This window comes from Panthera uncia, chromosome B4 (assembly GCF_023721935.1).
Source record: "Panthera uncia isolate 11264 chromosome B4, Puncia_PCG_1.0, whole genome shotgun sequence".
In the NCBI taxonomy this organism is placed as follows: domain Eukaryota; kingdom Metazoa; phylum Chordata; class Mammalia; order Carnivora; family Felidae; genus Panthera; species Panthera uncia.
Genome location: NC_064809.1, coordinates 130,490,595 through 130,514,491, shown reverse-complemented (window position 1 = coordinate 130,514,491; position 23,897 = coordinate 130,490,595). Strand labels below are relative to the sequence as shown.

Here is a 23,897-nt window from a genome sequence, read left to right as displayed (position 1 = left end):
TTCTGGAGGGTAAATGCACAGTCCTTTAAAGTTCCTTTCCTTTCTACTGCCGCTATCCATGGTGGTGGTGGCCAGGGCCACCGAGGGCTTTCTGGAGTGTCTTGCTGACAGCCACTGCTGGAATCATGCCCTACAAAGGGTGGTTTCCGAGACCCTCTGGGCCCTCCAGCACCCCAGTTCCCTTAGTGGATCCCAGAGGAATTTCGGGATCCCCTGCAGCCAGGGGGACCAGGGTCACTTAGCCAGTCATTTTCCCACCTCCGTGTTGCATTTTTGCCCCTCTGCTTGCTGGACACGCTGTCTAGCCCACTGTGGGTCTCCTAGGGATCCAAATAAGAAGGAGGGCCAAGAAGGCAGTGCTTTTCGCTACTCCTCAACCCTCTCACACGCCGTCCCCCTGCCCCTGGCTTTGGCCCAGAGGAGGAGATTGAAACCCTGTGTGTCCCTGGCCTCTGCCTTCCACTCCAGGCTCGTAACAAAACTCGGTGGCCTAGTCCACCAGGCCTGGCTCTTGATATGTTAATGTGGGTTTATATTATTTAGAAAATCTTGTCTCTCTTGGCAGAGACTGGCTTTCAAGGCTATTCACTTTTGCTTTACACGCTGGAATATTTTTGGGGATGTGCAAAGCCAAGCAGCGATTCCCTCTTTCTCTTTGCATTCCCAATCCTCTCCAGGGCAAACAAATCCTCTTTCCCAGATTCCCTTTCAACAGATCCTCTTCCCAGTCCACACACTTCTGACCAGGCATGTTTAAGGGTCCTTCCAGCCCTGAAAGTCTGTGAATCTGTGGATTCTGTCCTTCTAACACTGTTGGGCATAGGAACTCCTATGAGCAGTATTTTGTAAAAAACAAAAGCCAAACAAAACAAAAACCTTGCGGTGCCTGGGTGACTCAGTCAGTTAAGAGTCCAACTTCGGCTCAGGTCATGATCTCGCAGTTGGTAAGTTCAAGCCCCGCGTTGGGCTCTGTGCTGACAGCTCAGAGCCTGGAGCCTGCTTCCGATTCTGTCTCCCTCTCTCTCTGCCCCTCCCCAGCTCACACTCTGTCTCTCTCTTTCTCTCTCAAAAAATGAATTAATAAAATTAAAAAATAAAAGCCCTTTTCTTTAGATGACCTAGTTTTAGTTACTGCCCTCGTCTCCTCACCCCTCTAGTAAAGCTTCCTGGAAAAGGTGTTCCTACTACTTCAGAACCTACCATGGTCAACCAACAACCACTCTATTTCTTTTTTTTCTTTTTAATTTTTTAATGTTTATTTATTTTTGAGAGAGAGAGCACAAGCAGGGGAAGGGCAGAGAGAGAGGGAGACACAGAATCCAAAGCAGTCTCCAGGCTCCGAGCTGTCAGCACAGAGCCCGACATGGAGCTCGAACTCACAAACCGTGAGATCATGACCTGAGCCGAAGCCAGACTGAGGTCCGACTGAGCCACCCGGGCGCCCACAACCACTCTATTCATAAATGCAAGGCGTCCTCTATTAGTTCCCAGAGTTGCTGTAACAGGACCACAAACATGGTAGCTTGTGACAAAAGCAAACGTAAGAGAAATGTATTCTCTCACTGAGGCCAGAAAACCGAAATCCAGAGATCCGTGCCTCTCTCCTAATTTCTGGTGTTCATGGACACCTTCATCCAGTCTCTGCCTCAGTCTTTACATACCTTGCCCTCTGTGTCTCTGTGTCTCTGTGTCCCTGTGTCCCTCTCCTTTAATAAACACCAAGGACATCAGTCATTGGATTTACGACCCACCCTAAATCAAGGGCAATCTTTTTTTTTTAAATTTAATTATTTTTTTTAATTTACATCCAAGTTAGCATATAGAGCAATAATGATTTCAGGAGTAGATTCCAATGATTCATCCCCTGTGTATAACACCCAGTGCTCATCCCAACAAGTGCCCTCCTTAATGCCCCTTACCCATTTATCCTGTCCCCCCACTCACAACCCCTCCAGGAACCCTCAGTTTGTTCTCTGTATTTAAGAGTCTCTTATGTTTTGTCCCCTTCATTGTTTTTATATTTTTGCTCCCCTTCCCTTATGTGCATCTGTTTTGTACCTTAAATTCCTCATATGAATGAAGTCATATGATACTTGTCTTTCTCTGACTAATTTTGCTGAGCATAATACCCTCTAGGTCCATCCACGTGGTTGCAAATGGCAAGATTTCATTCTTTTTGATTGCCAAGTAATACTCCATTGTATATATATACCACATCTTCTTTATCCATTCATCTGTCGATGGACATTTGGGATCTTTCCATACTTGGCTATTGTCGATAGGGCTGCTATAAACATTGGGGTGCATGTGCCCCTTTGAAACCACACACCTGTATCCCTTGGATAAATACCTAGTAGTAGAATTGCTGGGTCACAGGGTAGTTCTATTTTTAATTTTTTGAGGAACCTCCATACTGTTTTCCAGAGTGAAGGGCAATCTTATCTTGAGATCCTTAACTTAATTACAGCTGCAAAGACCCAATTTCCAAATAAAGTCACATTCACAAGTGTGGGGGGTTAAGACTTGACACATCTTTTTGGAGGACAGTATTCAAACTCGTGACATGCCCTTTTCAGTTCTTTACTTGACCTTTCTGCAACATTTGACACTCGTGATCACTTTCTCTTGGAAACTAACTTTTTCTGGATGCCAGGCCTACCTCTCTACCTGGCCTTCTACAAGCTCCTCTACTGGTTCTCTTCCTTCCAGCCCTGAAAGGCTAATGTCCCCAACCTTCTGTCCTGTCCTTAGGTCTCTTCATCTTCCAGTCCCCCTCAGGCAATCACAATCATTCCCATGGTCCTCAACAAGACACAGTGGAGTCATCCTGGGATGTATGAGGCCATGCTATTGCACATTTTAGGACTAGAAAAGGTCTTCAGCTTTACCTGATGGCAATAGCAAAGGACGGTTATAGGGTCAGAAGAGTGGGAAAAGGAACACAATATTTTGAAATTTCTCTGGTCTTGGTGTTTGGATATATTGGATTGGAGAAGAAGATTAGAAAACTGGGGACCTTTGGGAAGTATGTGATGAGGAGGGTTTAGATTAGGATGCTACCAAGGGAGACAGCAAGGGCAGAAGAGAACTTGTTCGTGTTTTATGGGGCAACTAGTGGGTACTACTTTACATATGCTTCAAGTCCCACAGCAACCTTGCAAGGAATGTATTCTTACCTCCATTTTCCAGATTATAAAGCTCAGGGAGGTTGGGGCACCTGGGTGGCTCAGTCAGTTAAGTGTCTGACTCTTGGTTTTGGCTCAGGTCATGATCTCACAGTTCATGGGTTTGAGCCCCATGTCAGGCTCCACACTGACAGCACGGAGTCTGCTTGGTATTCTCTCTCCATCTCTCTCTGCCCCTCCCCTGCTCACTCTCTCTGTCTCTCTCTCAAAATAAATAAATAAACTTAAAAAAAAAAAAAAGCTCAGAGAGGTTAAGTGATTTACCCAGGGTCACACAGCAAGTTAATGGCCATGCTGGGGTATAAACCCATGTGTCTCTGAGTCTAGAAATTAAATAGAAGGAATGAATCTGTGAAATAATTTAATATAAGACATGCTGGGACTTCATGATGGAACAAATATACTCGATGAAAAAGAGCAAAAGACATGATGCCCTGAAGAAAAATGGGGGATTGGGAGAGTTAGTGTGAGGAGTAAGTAGCAGGAGGATAGTAAAAATATAGCTTCTGGGGCACCTGGGTGGTCAGTCGGTTGAGCCTCCAGCTTTGGCTCAGGTCAGGATCCCATGGTTCTTGAGTTGGAGCCCTACATCGGGCTTGCTGCTGTTAGCACAGAGCCCGCTTCGGATCCTCTGTCCCCTCTCTCAGCCCCTCCCCTATCTGAGCTCTCTCTCTTTCAAAAATAAGTACATTAAATAAATAAACAAATAAATAATAAACATATGGCTTCCACCATATTGAGTCTGGGATGGTAGACAGATGGGAACCTTGGACCAGGGGGCAGGAAGGGAGATAGGAATTTGAGAAACATCACTAAAAAGGGGGGAGTGGTCAACTGGTCAAGGAGATGGAGATGAGGGCAAAGGCTGTGACTGGTGACTTTCGGGTGCTGTACCTGCTTTATCTACAAGGTGCTCTGGCATTTAAAGTTCCCTTCCCCATTTCCTTCAGGAAGATAGTTGGCTTGATTTCTGATTTCTTCCTCTTAACTCCATTTCCCGAGGAAGGAAGGAGAACTGGGGAGGCCACCAGAAATAACGAAGGTCTCCAGAAAAGCTCTTGTTGGCAGGCAGCCAGGTTGAGCCTGGGTAGAAGCTGCCGGGGACCTGGCTGCAGGGCAGAGCACTGATGCTACTCTCAGATGCCCTGTAGCAGGGGTGCGGGCTTGGTAGCAGGGGTGGGGGAGCTGACCTAGGAGCACCAAGCAGTGGCTCTGCGGTAGGGTGGTTTGTGCTCAAGATCCATTTGTCTGATGAGTCAGAGCTTTATCAAGTATGGGTGGTAATTAAGCTGGCATTTGGGATTGCAGCCTTTTTATTTTTATTTTTTCTACTGAGATCCAGGAGAGACCAGGATGGAAAGACAGCAGAGCTTCTATGAACCAAACTCTCTTGTTTTTCCCTTTTGCAATGAATGGTTTGCCCCCAGACTGCTATTACAACCACAACCACAATTACAACCACATTTCTTTCTTTTTAAACATTTTTTAGTGTTTATTTATTATTTTGAGCAGGGTAGGGGCAGAGGGAGAGGGAGACACAGAATGCGAAGCAGACTCCAGGCTCTGAGCTGTCAGAACAGAGCCCAAAGCGGGACTCAAACCCATGACTGAGAGATCATGACCTGAACGAAAGTCGGATGCTCAACTGACTGAGCCACCCAGGGGCCCCCAGATTTCTTTCTTGTTTCTCACTATAAAGTAGACCCAGGAGGACATGAGAACACAGTAGGGCTCACCCTGGGTTCACCATATCAGGGCATCCATCAGCCTTTCCTTCACCTCCTTCCAAACACAAGGCTCTTGCACAGGTGACTCCCTTTAGCAGGAAGGCCCCTCCCCTCCGTATCCTTTCTTGCTTGGTGGGTGAAATGTCACTTCTTCAGCTCTATCTTTGTCCGGCACTTATTCTCTCTCATACCTCTCTGTTGTAGAATCCCAACTGTTTACATTGATGTGTGGGATTATCTGATGAACGTTTCTAGATTTCACCTCTAGGAATTGCTCATTCCTCAGGGTTCTTCTTCGGGCATCCAGGGAGGAGGTTAAAAACCCTCCACACTTATTTGCAGTATTTTTTTTTAAGTAGTCTCTATGCCCAATGTGGGGCTCCCAACTCACGACCTAGAGATCAAGAGTTGCATGCTCCACGACTGAACCATCCAGGCGCCCCTTACTTGCCGTATTTTAAGTGCACGTGGAAATGTTTATTTGAGATGGGGAGAATCCAGATTTTCGTCAGATTCAAGATTAAAGATTCCTTCCTGTGCAAAATCCTCAACAGCAAACAGCTCTCATTCTTGGGGTCACCTACATCCTTTGCCCATTTGACTTTCTATGCCCTCCTCTCTACTACTGAGACCCAGCCCGGCAGAATATCTGTTGATTTTGTCTTCCTATCACCTTTCTGTCTACTTGAGGTAATAGAAATGCTCTTTTTCTTTTTTCTCTTAAAAGAAATGGCGCACAAGCACACAATGGGGCTTCCAATGAAATGGCCCCACTAGGGTGAACGCGTGACTTGGACTAGCCGACAGGAGTGTCCCATTTTCCTAGTTCTCACACTTGGTTGAGTGGACGTGGGAAAGTCTGTAAACACAGAACCAAAATCAGAGGCCTCTTCCCATTTTGAAACAGATGTTGTGGGGCCAAGGTCTTATCAGGTGACAGGACGGAAATGCTGGCTAAACCCAGAGCTGTTGTCTGTGAGGACAATGCAAGTTCATACACCTGCTGGTGGCCATCTTTGCCACCACATGGGTGGACATCCCTTGAGCATGAAGTTGAGGAAGAGCGAAATTAAGGAAAGCCATGAAGAGAGGGAGGGGCATGAGGAAGAGAAAAAGGGAGAGTGTGTGCTAATCGCAGAGTTTGAGCCCTTGGATCCAGTCATGACTTAAAGCCTTAGCCAGCCCTGAACTTTTTACTTAATAGGCCAATACATTCCCCTTTTTTGCTCAAGTCAGTTGGAGTTGAAGTTCTGTCATTGACAATCAAAAAATTCTTGCAGATTGTCTCAGTCAGCTCAGGCTTCTGTAATAAAATACCATAGACTGACTGGCTCAAACAATGGACTTTGATTTCTTCCAATTCTGGAAGCTAGAAGTCTAAGATCAAAGTGCTGCATCCCTGAATGAACCACTGTAGCCAGGGAGATGGGATAGAGTGATTGGTTAAAGCCAGCTGGGGCCCATCCCTGGAGCTGGGAGGTGGGGTCAGTCCTTGGTAAACCACAAGGTTACAAGTTCAGGATGTTATCAGGAGAGTTAACAGAACCGTTATTAAACAAATAGAAGTTATTTTCTTGCACAACAAGAAGTCTGGAGGATGATGTTGGTTCAGCAAGTCAGTGATAGCTTCAGGGACCCATGCTCTTTCTGTCTTTCTGCCCCACCAACCTCAGTGCATTGATTAGCATTCTCATACTTGTCACCTCATGATGCCAGGAGAGTGGCTGCAGCTCCAGACAAAGTATCTGCATTCAAGGCAGGGAGAAAGGAGGAAGGGCCCAATGGTCTGAAGCTCATCTGTTTCCTTCAATCAGGAAGGAAAACTTCCCATCAGACATCTGCTTAGGTCCTCTTGGCCAAAACTGGATCACATGTGCACCCTTAGCTGCAAGGGAGGCTGGGAAAGCAGGAGACTGTTTTGTCCAATGGTCTTGGACTAATCGTGATCCGTCACATGGAGATTCTGTTGGTGAGGAAGAAGAGGGCATGACTATTGGGGGGGGGGGCACCGATAATGTTAGGCAGAGTCCTTTAAATACATTCAAACTGGGGTGCCTGGGTGGCTCAGTCAGTTAAGCATCCTGCTTCAGCTCAGGTCATGATTTCATGGTTCATGAGTTTGAGCCCCTCATCAGGTGAGCTCGATCCCCACTTTGGGCTCCACGCTGACAGTGTGGAGCCTGCATGGGGATCCTCTCTCTCCTTTTCTCTCTCCCCCTTGTTCATTCTCTCTTTCTCTTGCTCTCTCTCTCTTTCTCTCTGTCTCTCAAAAATAAATAAATAAACTTTATGGGGCGCCTGGGTGGCTCAGTCAGTTAAGCACCTGACTTCAGTTCAGTTCATGATCTCGAGGTTCACAAGTTCAAGCCTCACATCAGGCTCTGTGCTGACAGCATGGAACTTGCTTTTGATCCTCTGCCCTCCCACCCCCCATTCTGTCCCTCCCCTGCTTGTGCTCTCCCTCTCTCTCAGAAGTAAATAAACATTAATAAATAAACAGGGGCGCCTAGGTGGCTCAGTCGGTTAAGCGTCCAGCTTCAGCTCAGGTCACGATCTCGCGGAGCGTGAGTTCGAGCCCGGCGTCAGGCTTTGGGCTGATGGCTCAGAGCCTGGAGCCTGCTTCCGGTTCTGTGTCTCCCTCTCTCTCTGCCTCTCCCCCGTTCATGCTCTGTCTTTCTCTGTCCCAAAAAAATAAATAAACTTTAAAAAAATAAAAATAAAAAAATAAATAAACAAATAAACTTTTTTAAAAAGTTTAAAAGATAAATACACTCAAGCTTTCTCAACTCTACATATTTGTTCAAGTTTTTTCCACCTTTCTGAAACTTGTTCTTCTCCATCTTTGCTTATCACAGTCCTATCTGCTCTCCAAAATCTTTTTCAAATGCCCCAAACCCCCAGTGAGATGTGAAGACTTCTTCAGCCTCCTCCATCACCTTCTACTTTTATTCGGGGACTTAATTCTGTCTTGTGGATGGTCACGTGCATGAGGCAGTATTCCAATGTGGTGCAGCTTTATGGTTATGGCTTGGATCAGCCGCTGAACCTCTCCAGGGCTTTAATTTCCTCATCTATAAAATGGGAGTAATGATAGAACCTACCTCACAGAGTTGCTGTGAGGATTTAGTAGGATAATTTATTTATGGTAAATATTTAGCCTCGTGTGTATCCCATACCCAGCACTTGATAACTATCAGCCATTATTATTATTACTGTCCTGTTCTCCTCATCACCTCCCCTAGTCTCCACCTCCCTCAGCTTTGCATACTCTGACACTTTTCTTAAAATTGAGATATAATTCACATACCATAAGAGTTACCCTTTTACAGTGTACAATTCAGTGGTTTTTAGTAGATTCACAAGGTTGTGCAATTGCCACTGCTGTCTAATTCTAGAACATTTCTATCATCCTCTCCCCAAAGATGGCAACCACTATCTATTTTCCGTCTCTATGGATTTGCCAATTCTCAGACATTTCATATGAATGGAATCATACAACATGTGGTCTTTCGTGACTGGACTCTTTTGTGTAGCGGAGTGTTTCCAAGTTGATCCACGATGTAACATGTGTGGTTTCTTTTTCATTCTTTCTGTGGCCTAATATTATTCCACTGCATGGATTTGCCACATTTTGTTCATCCAGTAATCAGTTAATTGACATTTGGGTTGCTTTTACCTTTTGGCTATTACGAAGAATGTTGCTATGAACATTTGTGTACAGGTTTTTGTGTGGATGTATGTTTTTATTTCTTTTGAGTGTACATCCAGCAGCAGAATTGATGGGTCATGCGCTAACTCTGTGTTTAACCTTTTTTTTAAAAAAATTGTCTAATGTTTTTATTTATTTTGAGAAAGAGAGAGACAGAACGTGAACAGAGGAGGGGCAGAGAGAGAGGGAGACACAGAATGTGCAGCAGGTTCCGGGCTCTGAGCTGTCAGCACAGAGCCCGACACGGGGCTCAAACTCGTGAACCACGAGATCATGACCTGGGCTGAGGTCAGACGCTCAACCGACTGAGCCGCCCTGGTGCCACCCCCACCTTTTTTTAATGTTTATTTATTTTGGAGAGAGGGAGAGAGAGACAGAGTGCGAGCAGGGGAGGGGCAGAGAGAAAGGGAGACACAGAATCCGAAGCAGGCTCCAGGCTCAGAGCCGTCAGCCCAGAGCCCGACGCGGGGCTCGAACCGACCAACGGTGAGATCATAACCTGAGCTGAAGACGGAAGCTGAACCGACTGAGCCACCCAGGCGGCCCTGTGCTTAATTAACCTTTTGAAGAACCGCCACACTGCTTTCCACAGTGGCTGCACCTGTTACATCCCCGCGAGTAGTGTTTGAGGGTTCTGATTTCTCCACATCCTCGCCAGAACTTGTTAGTGCCCGTCTTACTCTGCCACCGTGACTGCACGCGGTAGGCGTTCAACTCGTTGAACTGAAGCTCTCTGGGGCTCTCGCTCCTCCACAGTTCTGTGAGGCTGGCACAGGAGCGTTAACCGCGACACCATGGATTTGGGGAGAACCGCTGTTTCTGCTTTCACTCTGCTGACTTTGTATCAGGCCCAGTGCTGGACCCTGGTCTCCATGTTGTCGTGGAGCCCAGAGTCTATGGAGGCACAGATAAGTCAACAGACTAGGGAATTGCAACGTAGTGAGTATAATCCTGGAGGGTCACCCAGGGCACGGTGGAGAGATGACAGCCGTTCTCCCATCTAGGAGGGAGGAGGCTATTCAAGGAGGGCTTCCTGAAAGAGGCACCACCTGACCTTTGTCAGGAGTTACTTGGGCAAAAAAGGGGGGAATAGTGTTCCCAGGCAAAGAGATTGGTACAACAAAAGGCGTGATGATAGGAAACACCTGGACTGTGCTGTGGAGGAGGCGGGAGGAGAATAAAGTGGAGTTTCAGTGGCGAGGGAAGAAATAGAGAGCTCAGAGTGTGAGAAGTCTAGCTTCCACACAGGAGACATGGGAAAGATGGGAGGTCTGCCTCAGTCTCCTCATCTGTAAAATGGGGAGAATGGTATTATCTACCTCGTAGGGATCTTGTATGGGTTTAATGAGCCTGAACAAAACGTTTGTACAGCATGTGAAACCGTCCCTGACACACATTCAATAAGTGTTGGCCGTGACTGCTGCTTTCTGCCAGGAACTTGGTGAGACATCTTTGTATGTTCCTGTCAGGGCCTCAGAGAGGAGTGAATGGGCAGGGAAGAGGGTTGAGGTGGCAGGTGTTCCCCAGTAAAGACATAATGCTTCTTTTGTCACCATGAGGGGGGAGGGGGGAGGCAGAGGGACAGTAGACATTTTCCAGAAAAGGAAGATGGATCTGTCAGACAAAACAATAGGTGTCCACTTCTAGGAAGGTGTGATTAAGTTATCAATCAGCCATTATGTTGGGACCTACTGTGTGCAAGACGATGTGTAAAAATTGCTGGGATGTATAGAAATATACCTCCCTGACCACAGTTTACAATTAAGTTGGAGAGACAAGGCAATAATTCAAGTAGATAACCATCCAAGTCACATGTCAGAGCAAGATTAATCACGTAAGTGGCATAGCTAGGAAGTTTTATGAGTCCAGAGAATGATTCACTCACTGGAGACTAGTGAGGGCTGGGAAGGCTGTACAGAGAAGCAGGAAACTGAGTTGGAACAGAAGGGTGGGTAGGATTCAAGTAGGCACAGGGGATGAAAGGTCAAATCAGATGGAGGAAACCCCATAGGGCAGGAGCAGAGGGTTTTTTGTTTTGTTTTTTAATGTTTATTTTTGAAAGAGAGAGAGAGAGAGTGAGAGACAGAGTGCAAGTTGGGGAGGGGCAGAGAGAGAGGGAGACACAGAATCTGAAGCAGGCTTCAGCCTCCGAGCTGTCAGCACAGAGCCCAACACAGGACTTGAACTCACAGACCATGAGATCTTGACCTGAGCTGAAGTCAGATGCTTAACCAGCTGAGCCACCCAGGCGCCCCTGGGGCAGAGCCTTTAAGTTATTTGCAATCAACCAGAGAAGAAAAGAGTCCGGAGCATCCCGTGGAGGTTTATGGAGAACAGGACAGGAAAAAGTGAGATAATTAACCGCTAACATTTATGAAGTGCTAGGCCTAATGTTAAGTGCTTTTTATGTTAGGAGAAAGAAAAATCACTGTTTTAAAATTATGCTGCAAAATAGGACTTGCTGCTGCAGGGCAAGGGTGAGATGTATAAATGCTTCCAGGAACCGGACAAAATAAATGTGACTCTGGACCAAGTGTTAGATGGGAAGGAGTGGTGGGGCTGTGACAAACTAGGGAGCATTTGCTTCTTCTGAAAGGAAGCCATCACTCCCCAGCCCCAGTGAGCTGTGGTCTTCAGTGACCACCATGATCTTAAATCCAATGGACCCTTTCATGCCTCATTGACCTGACCTCCTAGGCAGCTTTGCTCCAGCTGACTCCTCCTCCTTAAACTACTCCGTTCGTGCTTCGATGATGCCACACTTCCTCGGTGTTCCTACTACCCCTGTGACTCTTCCTTTACAGATGTGTTCACTGGCCTGTCTGTTCCTCCTCAGTTCAGCCTCTGCATGGGAATTTCCCAGGACTCAGGCCAAGCCTCTTCTTCTTTTTTTTTTTTTTTTAATGTTTATTTATTTTTGAGAGAGCGTGAGCAGGGGAGGGGCAGAGAGAGAGGGAGACACAGAATCTGAAGCAGGCTCCAGGCTCCGAGCTGTCAGCACAGAGCCTGATGTGGGGTTGGAAACCAAGAACTGTGAGATCATGACCTGAGCGAAAGTCTGACGCTCAACTGACTGAGCTACTCAGGCGCCCCGAGGCCTAAGCCTCTTCTTATCTGACTCTGCACTTACTCTCCCCTTAGGCCATCTCATCCATCTGTGGGCCAGTGGCCCTCGACTTTGTATTCCCAGCCTGGCTCTTCTGAAATCAATGGGATACTTGAGCGTCTCACATATGAACAAACCCCATACGGGACTTAGGATGTCCTCCCATAAATTTGCACCCCTTTCGGGTCCCCCGTTTCCATAAACGGAAGCCCTATCCCCCCCAGTTACACATTCCATCAACTCATTCTCCACCCTCCACATCCAGCTCATCCCAGGCCCCATGGCTTCTTCTTCACAAATGTGTCTCGCATGTGTCCACCTCTCTCCGTCTCCATGGCCACCACCCAATGCAGGCCACTCCTTGCCAGAGTTACTACTGTAGACTGGCCCTTTGCTTTTATTCTCTACCCGCTCCTAATCCACTCTCTACACAGAACGCAGGATGATGACTTTCAGATACAAACTTAAGCATATCATTCACATGCTTAAAGCCTTTTGATGGTTTCTCTTAGATTTGGTATAAAATCCAGAATCACTGGGCACCTGGCTGACTCAGTTGGTGGAGCAGGCGACTCTTCATCTTGGGGTTGCGAGTTCAAACCCCACCTTGGGCATGGAGCTATAAACAAACAAACAAAATAAATCAAAATAAAAATAAATTCATTGGTATGGTTCACAGTACCCTATATGAGCTGGGCCCAGGGCTAGGCTATGAAATCAAATGTCTAGAGGGTACAGGCAAGTGACTTAGATAAATGAAACTAGCAGAGTCAAGGAAACAATAAGGAAGAGTGGGGACTGTGGCAAACTGTAGCGTGCATGCCTGTGAAAGGGGATGGTCTCTCTCGAATCCAGCAGATTGTTGGCCTGGGAGAAGGCAGGCCCCATCGCCAGACCTTCCGATATTTTAAGAGAAGCTAGGTCATTCAGATTTTTAAGTAAATCTAGGAATTTAAAAGTTGGCAACTAACTCGCAAACTCTTTTATCTTAACAAAGCAAAACCCAAAAATTCACATCTATAGGTCAGATGCAGCATCTTAGGCAGCCAAACATAGACTTCTGCTCTAAGGATCATGGACGGAAAACTCTCCTTCGAAAAATTACTGGGGCACCTGGGCGGCTCAGTTGGTTGAGCATCCGACTTCGGCTCAGGTCCTGGTCTCACAGTTCTTGAGTTTGAGCCCCACGTTGGGCTCACTGCTGTCAGCCTGTCAGTGCAGAGCCCACTTTGGATCCTCTGCACCCCCCTCTCTGCTCCTCCCCTTTTTGCGAGTTCCCAAAATAAAATAAATATTTAAAAAAGGAAAAAAAAGAAAAGTTACTGACAGTTTACTGTGAGAAGCACTTTGTGCGGTTAGGAGGCGGGGTTTGCAAAGATCAAGTGTCTCTTCTTCCCCTGTCAGCAATGAGATAGGTTGAGATACAGAGACTTAAATACATTGTTTTGCATAATAGAGTAAAAGGGTATATCTTCTTTGGCAGGAACAATTTTGCATTTTACCTTGGATTGTGGGTTTTCTTTGAGCAGGCTAGGGAAGAAGAGATTGGAGGCCTTAAAGCAAGGAGGAAGAAGGAGACGGGGAAAGGGTCCAGGTCCAGTGTCCATGGCTCAGTAACAGGGCAACAGTCCCAGCCCGTGAAGAGGGGGCAGAAGTGACTCCCTGTGACCTGGTGTCACAGACAGACTGCAGGAATCCTGAGACCTGCTGGCCACCTCAGTCCTTGGATTCTGGGCCCTCCCCTCCTTCCCTGCTTTGACAGTCTCTGAGTCCCGCTGTCCCAGGCTTGGGCTAGCCCTGGCTGCCTCAGGGTGAAGCCACCTGCAGAGAGCCAGGCAGGGGAGGGTCTGAGCCAGCGGTGGCTGGTGATACACAACCACTGGCAGAAATGTTTGAGGAGGCACCGGCCTGCCTGCAACCCCCCCCCACCCCAGGACAGAGATGTTAAGTTCAGGTGAAGGTGAACCTGGGAATCCCTCAGGGTGCATATGTGACATTTCCTTTAATCACCCCAACAGCCCACCGCCCAGGTGTTGTTCTCCCCATTTTACAGATAAGGAAATGGGCCCAAGGGAGGAAGTCACTTGTCAAGGCCACCGCCTACTAAGTGCTAGCAAGTCGTGGGATTTACCTGCACGGCCCTTGTGGGGAGAAAGGGAGGCGCAGTATTTCTGAAGAGACAGAGCCTGAAAGGGGGCCATAGAAGTAGAAATGGCAGGGGGATGAAAACCTGGTTTGCTTTGGCCAATTTGTGAGTCAGTCTACAGCCTTTGGGCCTTCTCTGGAGCCTCCTGGACAAGTCTGTTTATGATGGGCTGGACTAGAAGACCAGTGCCGGCCTCCCAACCGCATGATTCCATGATGTTTCATGTGGATGATGTATGTGCTTGAGCTTTTGTGCTGGGGGTCCTGTGAGAGAGGCTGAGAAGCAAAAGTGAATAATCCCGGCCTGGGCAGCTCACTCACTGGAGGAGGCAAATGCATAAAGAGCCCTTCAGCAAGGTGGTAACTGAGGGGGAGTGGGGTGCTTATGCAGAGCTCTGGGAATCCAGAAGGGAAAGCAATTAAACCTCAGGAGGGGAGGCCCTTGTCCTTCCAGATGAGAACACATCAGAGATGAGACGTGGGGGGTACATTAGTTTCCTGATGCTGCTATACATAACAAAGTACCACAAAGTGGGTGGCTTAAAACAACAGAATTTGTGAAATGTGAAGTCAGGAGGTGGGCAGGACCAGAGAGGTGGTCTCTCTGAAGATGCTAGAGAAGGGTCTGTCACAGGACTGTCTCCCAGCTGCTAGTTGCCTCAGCCATTCCTTGGCTTCTAGATGGATCACTCTAATCTGCCATCTTCCATGGCATTCTCCCCATGTCTTCACATGATCTTCCCTGAGTGTGTGTCTGTTCATGTCCAAATTCCCTTTTTTCATAAGGACACCAATCATATTGGATTAGGACCCACGCTGATTGGATTAGGACCCTCATCTGGATTTGGGTAAATCCGTAAGACCCTATTTCCAAATAAGGTCACATTCTGAGGTATTGGGAGGTAACACTTCAGCGTGTCTCCTTTTGGGGGATGCAATTCATCTCAGAGGGCAAGCAAGAATTGCACCTGGGAGAGGAGAAGGGGTTCTTCAGCTCAGGGGTGTACAAGGCAGAGAGATGTGAGACCCAGGGTGGGTGGAGATGAGACTCGGGCCAATTTGAGGAAAAGCATATGATTTGAGAAGAGATAATACAGTATGTGGACTTCAGAATCAAGCATATTTGAATTTGAATCTTGGCACTGCCACTAACTCTGTGACCTTGGGCAAGTCATTTAGCCTAAGTCACAACTGACCCGTCTCTAAAATGGGCATAAAGTTCTCCCTCCCACAAAAGGCTTGTGGGGGGATTAAATGAGTTATTAAGTAAATATAGTATTTAGCATAGCACTTGGCAGAAGAATGACCTTAAAAAGAAACAGAAGCTACTCTTTTTATTTTTCTTTTAACAAAGGATGTCGCCTTTCTGTGTCACCTGAGACCACCACTACCCATCACTAATGGAGGAGATAGCTTAGCAGATAATTAAGTGAATGGCTTCTTTATTCTACCCCTGACCTTCTAGAAGGTTCTTCCCTTGGTTATCCTTTGAGGGTTAGACATGAGGCTGGGGTACTCACAGTAGGTTGCCCATCGCTGTTCAACAGGAATCCCGCCTCAAAGAGGAATTCCCTCCCCTTCCCCATCGCCATGACCACCACCCCCATTTCCACAATCTCAAAATTTAGGTATAATTAGTAAGTCATCGCTAATTGTAAAATTACGTTTAGCCTGGCCTCGCCAAACCTCTTCCAAGATGGGATGCTGCCTTGCTTTCTCTGACCTCTTCACCTGAAGCTACTGGATCAGTTTGACTCTTGCACGTCATAAGTCAGGAGGGAGGAGGAGGTTTTGGAGGCTTTGTGGTTTTCCATCCGAATGTTCAAGGCCGGGGAGGAGGGAGGCGGGTGGGCAGAGACAAGTAAACTCATTGAATAGCAAGGAGAAATAGCCTAGCTAAAATAATGTTTTTTTTTCTTAGTAATAAGGCATTAAGAACCTGCCTTATTGAGGTTGAGTATAATATTATTGCTAACGATAAAAAAGAACCCAATTTTAAAAATGGGCAAAGGGCTTGAACAGACATTTCTCCAAAAAAGATATACAAATAGTCAATAAGCACATGAAAAGATGTTCAACATCATTTATCAATAGGGAGGTGCAATTCAAAACCACAGTAAGACCACTTTATACTCATTAGGATAGCTATTAGTTAAGAGAGAGAAGAGGGAGAAAGAAAGAAAGAAAGAAAGAAAGAAAGAAAGAAAGAACTATTGTTGGCAAGGATGTAGAGAAATTGGAACCCTTGAGCATTGCCAGAAGGAAAGTAAAATGGCACAGCCACTGTGGAAAAAGTATGGCAGTTCCTCAAAAAGTTAAACATAGAATTGCCATATGATTCAGCAATTTCACTTTTGGCTATAAACACACAAAAAAATTGAAAGCAGGATCTCAAACAGATGTTTGTACACCCATGTTCATAGCAGCATTATTCACAATAGCCAAAAGGTACAAACAGGCTAAATGCCCATTGACAGATGAATGGATAAATGAAAGGTGGTAAATACATACAATGAAATGTTATTCAACTTTGAAAAGGAACTATTTTGATACATGCTATAAACTGGATGAACCTTCAAGGCATTATAGTAATTGAAATAAGCCAGACACAAAAGGACAAACATTGTATAATTCTACTTATATGAAGTACATAGAGTAGTCAAAATCATGGACAGAAAATAGAATGGTGGTTGCCAGGAGCTGTGGGGAAGGAGAATGGGGAGTTGGTGTTTGATGGGTATAGAGTTTCAGTATGGGAAGACCAAAAAATTTTGGAGATGAGTAGTGGTGGTAGTTGCACAATAATGTGAATTATTTAATGTCACTGAATTTTACACTTGAATGTGGTTAATATGTACAGAAAATATGTATGTATTATATATTTTTTGTGGTAAAATACACATAATTAAAACGTACCATCTTGACTTTTTTTTTTTTTTTTTGAGAGAGAGAGAGAGAGAGAGAGAGAGAGAGAGAGAGAATGAGCAGGGGATAGGGGCAGAGGGAGGTGGAGAGAGAATCTTAAGCAGGCTCCATGCCCGGTGCAGAGCTAAACGCGCGGCTCGATCTCATGACTGTGACATCATGACCTGAGCTGAAATCAAGAGTTGGACACTTAACAACTGAGCCATGCAGGCGCCCCTATTTTGTTTCTTATTGTGGTAAAATATACATAACAACTGAACTGTACATTCAAAAGCAGTCAAGATGAGGGGCACCTGGGTGACTAAGTCGGTTAAGCATCCGACTCTTGATTTCAGCTCAGGTCATGATCTCCAGGTGTTGGGATCAAGCCCCACATTGGGCTTCTGCACTGTCGGAAAGGAGACTCCTTGGGATCCTCCCCCTCCATCTCTCTCTGCCTCTGCCCTAATCACTTGCATGCGCTCTCTCTCTCTCTCTCAAAATAGATAAATAAACGTTAAAATAAATAAATGGGGCGCCTGGTGGCTCAGTTGGTTAAGTGTTTAGTTCTTGGTTTCCGCTCAGGTCACGATCTCACAGGGAGTTTGAGCCCCGCTTTGGGCTCTGTGCTGACAGTGCAGAGCTTGCTTGGGATTCTCTCCCTCCCTCTCTCTCTGCCCCTCTCCTGCTTGCTCACTCTCTCTCTAATTAATTAATTAATTAAAAAAACATTTTTAAAAAGGGGATGCCGGGGTGGCTCAGTCAATTGATCGTCCAACTCTCGGTTTCGGTTCAGGTCACGACCTCACAGTTTTGTGGGTTCTAGCCCCACGTCAGGCTCTGCGCCGGCAGCATGGAGCCTGCTTGGGATTCTCTCCTCCCCTCCCCTCTCCTCTCTGCCCCTCCCCCACTTTCACTGTCTCTGTCTCTCTCAAAATAAGTAAATAAACTTTAAAAAATTTTATTAAAAAAATTAAAAATAAAATAAAACTGATAATACAGGAAATAAAAATATCATTCCTAGTCCCTTTACTTGGTGTTCTTGTCGGTATTTCTTTAGTGAGTATGAATATGCAGAAGGGTTTCCCTGCAGTCACTTAGTCACTTGCAATTTTGGCTTGCATCATCTGTGAGATCCTAAGTCCCCCTGCTGCAGAATCCTTCCACCACAGGGGACTTTAGGGACTTAATCCTCACAGTTGGAGAGAAAATATCTTCTGGGGAGTAGAGGAGGGGGCAGCGTAGAGGGCACTCACCCGGTTTGGGGAGATGGTGTGACGGGGCCCAATGAGAGAGATGGTATTTGTTAGGTGTGGAAAGGGGAAAAAGAGCAAAGAGATCAGTTTTGTCTTCTTCACCCACTTCCGGTACTCTCTCTGTACCTCACTGTGGCCCCCCCAGTTCCCTGAAGTTTGGGCTGTTCATAGCCCCAGCTTGAATGAGGAGGAAAGGAAAATCCCACTCATTCCTCAGACCAGCCTCAAGCCCTACTCTCAGCCCACCATTCCCACTAACCATGTCACGAAGAGCGTCCTGCCAGTGCCACACCCCCTCTTCCTGCACACGCTTGTTCTTACCCGGTGTCACCTGCAGGTTTGGGCTGGGGAAGGATGTGTTGGCGAGGGTTCCCCCATTATAATCTCCCTGCCCCCCTCCTCTCTGTGTGCCCGTGTTCCTCCAACTCTTCTCCAACTCTCCCCCATCCTCTCCCTTCCCTTCTGTTTACATTTCCACCCACTCACTTTCTGTTTCAACCTACTTTGCTTCAATATCAGTTTTCAGTAGGGGTTGAGAGCTGAAGGAAGGGGTGTCCCCTCTCCAGGGCTTGCTGGGCCTTCCTCAGCCCGCCTACCTCAGTGAGCTGTAGACTGGGTCACTTGCATTTCCTGGGAGAGGCCACCTCACCTATTTCTCCTCCCAGATTCCTTTTTGGAGGGGGCGGGAGGGGTAGACCCCCAGGAAGCCTTTCACAGGCAACCAGATGCAGGAAAACCTCCTTTTCTGGAACTGGTGGGTGGGAGCTGCCTCAAGGCTCCCCTAAGAATCTTTTTTCTTTTGTTGGATGTGAATCTGAAATAGCTTGGGAGTTTACCTGTGGCAGCTAGAGCCCCCACTGTCAGCGAGTAAGGACAACTGTCAGCTTCTCAGCTCCCCCTGGTACCGAGGTGGAGTGGAACGCAAGCCCCAAGACACTGCGGCTAATGACGATGACAAAAAGAGCTGCCCGGGACCCGAAGTTTGCTAGGCAGCCTATACCTGCTGCAACCGTGCAGTGAAAAACACCCAGCAAGAAGAGGCTGTGCCGCGGCACCCGCTTTAAAGATGCATCTGGACAAGCTGGGAGCTCGCAATGTGTTGCCCCCATCTCATCCACATCTGCCAAGCAGTTTGCCCCGGACTCCTGGCTCCCAGCTCCTCCCGGAGAAGAAGCTGAGAAGCAGCAGGCTTGGCTGCCGCCCAGCGGCCCGTCTGTAATCTTCCTGCTCAACACCACATCTTGGCAGCAGCAGGAGGCAGGCTCGGGCTGCCCCAGAAGCCAGCCTTGAGACTGGTGACTCAGCGGGGGAGGTGGCGGGTGGGACTTGGGGCCCCGGGGGCTAGGACTGATGACAACTGAGCAGAAGACAGGAAGATGAGTCCTGAGCCCAAGCTGAGCAGCAATCTAATGAATTCACAGCAATTCCGTTTGTGTGGCTGAATCCTCCCTGTGGGTTTAGAGGATCCCTCCCTGTGGGTTTAGATCCCCTGCTTCCTGGTTTCTAAAATGCAGCCTGACCAAGGTCTAGATGCCGCAGCCAAGTGACCCCTCTTTTCCTTTGCTGCCACCCACCCCCACCCCCAAACCCAAGCAATTATACAGGAACATCCAAAGAGATGTGGGTTGAGATTTTCCTTTATTCGTTTTTTATTTTGGAGAGGAAGGGCTGGAGCAAAAAGATTATGCCAACACACCAGGCATCAGAATGACCCTTGCACATGCAGGACTCTGATGGACACTCACTCCAGATCAGGTGATTAACAAATGTGCCTCATGACAACAATGTCCCCACAGCTGCAAAAGCCCCCTTGCTCTTCCCCATTTTTCTTAATTTTAAAGACTTCTGCCCATACCCACCTAAGGTAGCCTTGTCATTCTCAATAAGTGGCTCTCCTACTCCTGTGGGCTCAGAGCCCCACCCCACCCCACCCTACCCCGCCCCAAAATAAACATGCATCCCCTAGAGATACAGGCAAATCGACACAGGATGCTGGAACGCAGAGAGATGGCATGCTTCGTTTCATCACCCGCCAGCTTGGGAGAAGGGCTGCCCTCCATCACACCAGGGAGAGATGGGAAGGAGCGTTGAGGCCACATCACTTTCCAACCTCCCCAGGGCCCCGCTGCTCACACCCTGGCCTTCCCAGGTTTTAAATAAATCAGCAATTGAGAAAAAGACACTGGGGAGCCAAGAGATACAGGGCTCAACTGAACATTTGAATGAAAATTTTCTTCTTGTTCAGTTTCTGTTCAACCCAAAGGTCTCTTCCTCCTCTCCTAAGGGGATGTCTGATGCTTGAAGCCCCCAAAATCTGGCTGCCAGCCTCCCCGGCAATTTGTGGACCCCGTGGAATGTTTTTAGTTGCAACAACCCCTCACCACCCAGCCTCCCCGCATTCTCCCAGAGGGGTCTTGGGTTCTTCTCAGCGTCTCTCCCCATCATGGTCCGCCGTGCTGTCCCGACTTGGAGGTGCCCAGGGTTGTAGGGGAAGCGTCAGGTGCCCTTGCTTTCTGTCCTCTCCTCATCAGCTGTCTGGACATTGCTGACGGCTCGAAGCCGCCCCTGGGCAGCAGGCTTCACCGACAGGACCAAGCGTTTGCGGAATGTCTCACAGAGCACGATGTACACAAAGGGATTGAGGCAGCTGTTGGCATAGCCCAAGCTGATGGCTGCGTTGTACAGGTACACAAAGGTGAGTGTCGGGCGGCTGATGTACAACTGGGTCAGCTGCAGCACATAGTAGGGGGCCCAGCACACAAAGAAGACCAGGCAGATGGCGATGGCTGTACGAGTCACCCTCTTTGTCCGCAGCCGGATGCTGCGCTGAGAGGCGGGAGCTACGGAGGACATCATGCGCTGCAGGATCCTCACATACGCAGCTGTGATGACCACAAAGGGCAGGGCGAAGGCCAGGAAGAACTGGTACAGGGTGAACCAGTACAGGTCAGTGTCTGGGTTGGGCAGGCGGATGCCACAGCCCACCGCGCCCCCTGGGAAGGGGATAAGCCTAGCGTAGAGCCACACGGGGGTGATGCTGATGAAGGAGAGGGCCCACAGGAGGCAGATCACCAGGGTGGCCACAGAAGGCTTCCGGAACTTGGTGGAGGAGATAGGGTGGACGGTGGCCAGGTAGCGGTCAATGGCCATGGCGGTCAGGATGTAGGTGCTGGTGAACTGACTGTTGGCGTCCATGGCCGTGATGAGTGTGCACATGGTCTCTCCAAAGTGCCAGACTCCATTGCCCATGAGCTGGTGGATCATGAAGGGCATGCCCAGGAGAAAGAGGAGGTCCACCACCGAGAGGTTGATGATGAAGATGTCGGGCACGTTGCTGCACCAGTGCAGCTTGGACTTCTTCACCACCGCGAAGATGACTGTGGAGTTCCCGATGATGCCCAGGAGGCAGATGGTGCCAAACACTGAAGGCATGATGATGTTGATGTAGGAGACACTCCCTCTGCGAGGAGGTGACCCTGGGGACAAAAGGAGCGAGCTGTGACCATTTATCATGGACTCCTCTCTAAGGGCTAATGTCCTACTGGGTGCTTAGCCTCCAGCAATCATGTGCTTGCTTACCTCTTTATCTTCTTTCCGGTTCCCTCAGGGCTCGCCATTCATCTGGAATCCTTTCCTACTGTTCTCCCTCCCCACATTCTCCCTCTCCACACCGTTGCTAATCCTGTCCCCTTGCCCTCCTCCACCGGTTCCCTGGCTAATCCTACCAGATTCTCCCGCACCACCTGTTAGTTGAAGGACCCGGTCCTTTGCTTCCTGCATTGTCTCAGAAGGCACAGATTCAAGAACCACAGCTGTCTGCAGAGAATTATTCTGTGGGCCCCTAGGCTTTACCAGGAAACCTCATCAAAATAGCCAGAAGGACATGAAAGTGTGTGTGTGTGTGTGTGTGTGTGCGCGCGCGCGCATGCGGGTGAGCAAGAGTATGCATGGGCGCATGCATGTGTTTTCCTATTTGCAGCCCTGATCATCTCATTTTAGAAATCACTGGTTGGAAGCTGTGCGCTGATTCCTAGGCATATCTGTGGGCCACTCTCCTGTGGAGAGAGGTTTTTGCACATCAGGCCCGCAGCCCTCTCTTCTCTTGGGTGCCTATCAGGGACTTCCTTGGTCTGTATCTTCTGAGCCTGGGCTTCCCAAGTGAGCAGAGACCAAAGCTGTGTGTTGCAGCCTAAGCCGCTTGAGATTTTTCTCCACCAAGCCTTTCCTCTTTTTTCCTTCCTCAGAGCTAGAATTTCAGGGCATCTCAGCTCTGGAAATGTCAGGAAGCTTCATTCACCAGCAAAGTTAATCCTCTCGTGGCTCTGTGAGTTATCCCTTCCCATGGCCTTTCCCAGGGGTCAGTAAGGATGTTTCAGATCCCACTACCACAGTTTCAGTAAAAAGACAGGGGGACCAGCAAATGAGTGAGCCTACCCGGCTGTCTCCTCACACACTGTCCTCTATCTTCTCTTGCTTGCTTTTCCAGCCTGGAATTTTTATCTGCAAAGCATTTGGAACTCACGGGTGAATCTCCTCCTGTCTCCCTCAGGGCTGGCCCCCATCCCCTGCCACTTCCCAATGTGCCTTTTCGCTCTTCTCATTCTCCTCCTCCCCGGCCCCCTTCTGCCGCTGCCTGCCCCGCCCCCTTCTCCCCTTCCCCTCCGGGCAAAGCAGACTGCAGGTCTGATCCTCTAGAACTGTAATAAAGTTTCCTGAGCAGTTCCTGAGCGCAGAGGTGAAACCTTCCCACTCCCCACCCCCAGCGCAGAGGAGGGAGGACTCCCCTCCAACACTACTCACCCGCCAAGGTGAGGTTATCGGGGCCGTCCGAGGTGTTGCTGGCATTAGGGCCGGTGGGCAGCAGCGAGGCTTCTAGGTCCATCCTGCCGCTGCCCGTCGCCTGCTCGCCCGTCCACCCACGCAGGCTGCGGCAGCGCCGCCCGCCCGTCCCAGAGCACGAGCCCTGCAGTCCGGAAGGGGGTCTTGCTGGCGGTCTGGCAGCTTCTGCCGCCTCCTAGCCCCGCTTCTCTCCCCACTCCCTCCTTCCCCGGCTCCCACTGACATCACCTAGACACATTAACATTCGGAGGCAGATGCACGTTAACCTCTTCAGTCCCGAGCAGCAGCTCCCGCATCCGACTGCCTGCGGAGCCCCCGGAGCCTGGGGGAGCTGGTGGGGGCGCGGGGGCGAGCTCAGGCAAAGCCATCGGGGAGGGGGCTTCCTTCCCACGTGCACTGGGGGCTGTGCTCCTGTGCCCCCAGGAGCTTGCCTCCTGGGGGGATCCAGGTGCCTGTAAAGACAAACGGGCTGCCTCCCTCCGGAAAAGTGAATGAGCCTGGCCTAGTCCCTAACCCCAGATATGGGTGGCTGGGCCATGTGGCAGGGGCTAGGGGTGACTTCACAGAGCTGGGAGATGGAAGGCTCAGACCACAGCATGCCTGTCCCCCAGGCCACCCTCAGCTGCTCTCCGGTACCCTAACCATCTCACCGGCTGGACCTCCAGCATCCGCCACAAGCAGATTCGTTGGCCGCTGAGCTGTTGACCAGCACTCAGAGGTGACTGGGGTCACTCTTTGATGCTGCTGATGGCCAGGGTCTTTAGGGACAAGAAGGGGACACTACCCTCTGCACAGAATTGAGGACCAAACGTACAGAGATTTTTCTTTTACTTTCTTTTTTTTTTAAGTTTATGTATTTATTTTGAGAGAGAGAGGTGGGGAAGGGCAGAGAGAGAGAGGGAAAGAGAGAATCCCAAGCAGGCTCCACGCTGTCAGCTCAGAGCCGGACGAAGGACTCCATCTCATGAACTGTGAGATCATGACCTGAGCTGAGATCAAGAGTCAGGTGGTTAACCGACTGAGCCA

At 48.6% G+C, this 23,897-nt stretch overlaps 1 protein-coding gene and 1 long non-coding RNA gene across 2 annotated transcripts in view; one reads left to right on the top strand and one right to left on the bottom strand.

The window, feature by feature from the left end:
• Window positions 1-19,980, top strand: part of LOC125920370 (uncharacterized) — a 41,216-nt gene extending 21,236 nt beyond the window's left edge. The window contains exon 3 of the long non-coding RNA XR_007457033.1: window positions 18,856-19,980. This is a non-coding gene — a long non-coding RNA (uncharacterized LOC125920370). The remainder of the gene's footprint in view (window positions 1-18,855) is intronic.
• Window positions 19,981-20,363: 383 nt separating this feature from the next.
• MCHR1 (melanin concentrating hormone receptor 1) lies at window positions 20,364-22,944 on the bottom strand. Its single transcript, XM_049627576.1, has 2 exons — window positions 22,833-22,944; window positions 20,364-21,508 (listed from the first exon to the last, which is right to left on the bottom strand). The coding sequence occupies exons 1-2, from the start codon at window positions 22,912-22,914 to the stop codon at window positions 20,529-20,531; spliced, it is 1,062 nt and encodes a 353-aa protein (XP_049483533.1). The 5' UTR covers window positions 22,915-22,944; the 3' UTR covers window positions 20,364-20,528.
• Window positions 22,945-23,897: the final 953 nt, after the last annotated feature.

Coding starts and splice junctions, on each gene's coding strand:
- MCHR1 (XM_049627576.1), bottom strand. CDS start 22,914: ATGGACCTAGAAGCCTCGCTGCTGCCCACCGGCCCTAATGCCAGCAAC. Junction 21,509..22,832: donor CGATAACCTCACCTTGGCGG/GTGAGTAGTGTT, acceptor TTTTGTCCCCAG/GGTCACCTCCTCGCAGAGGG.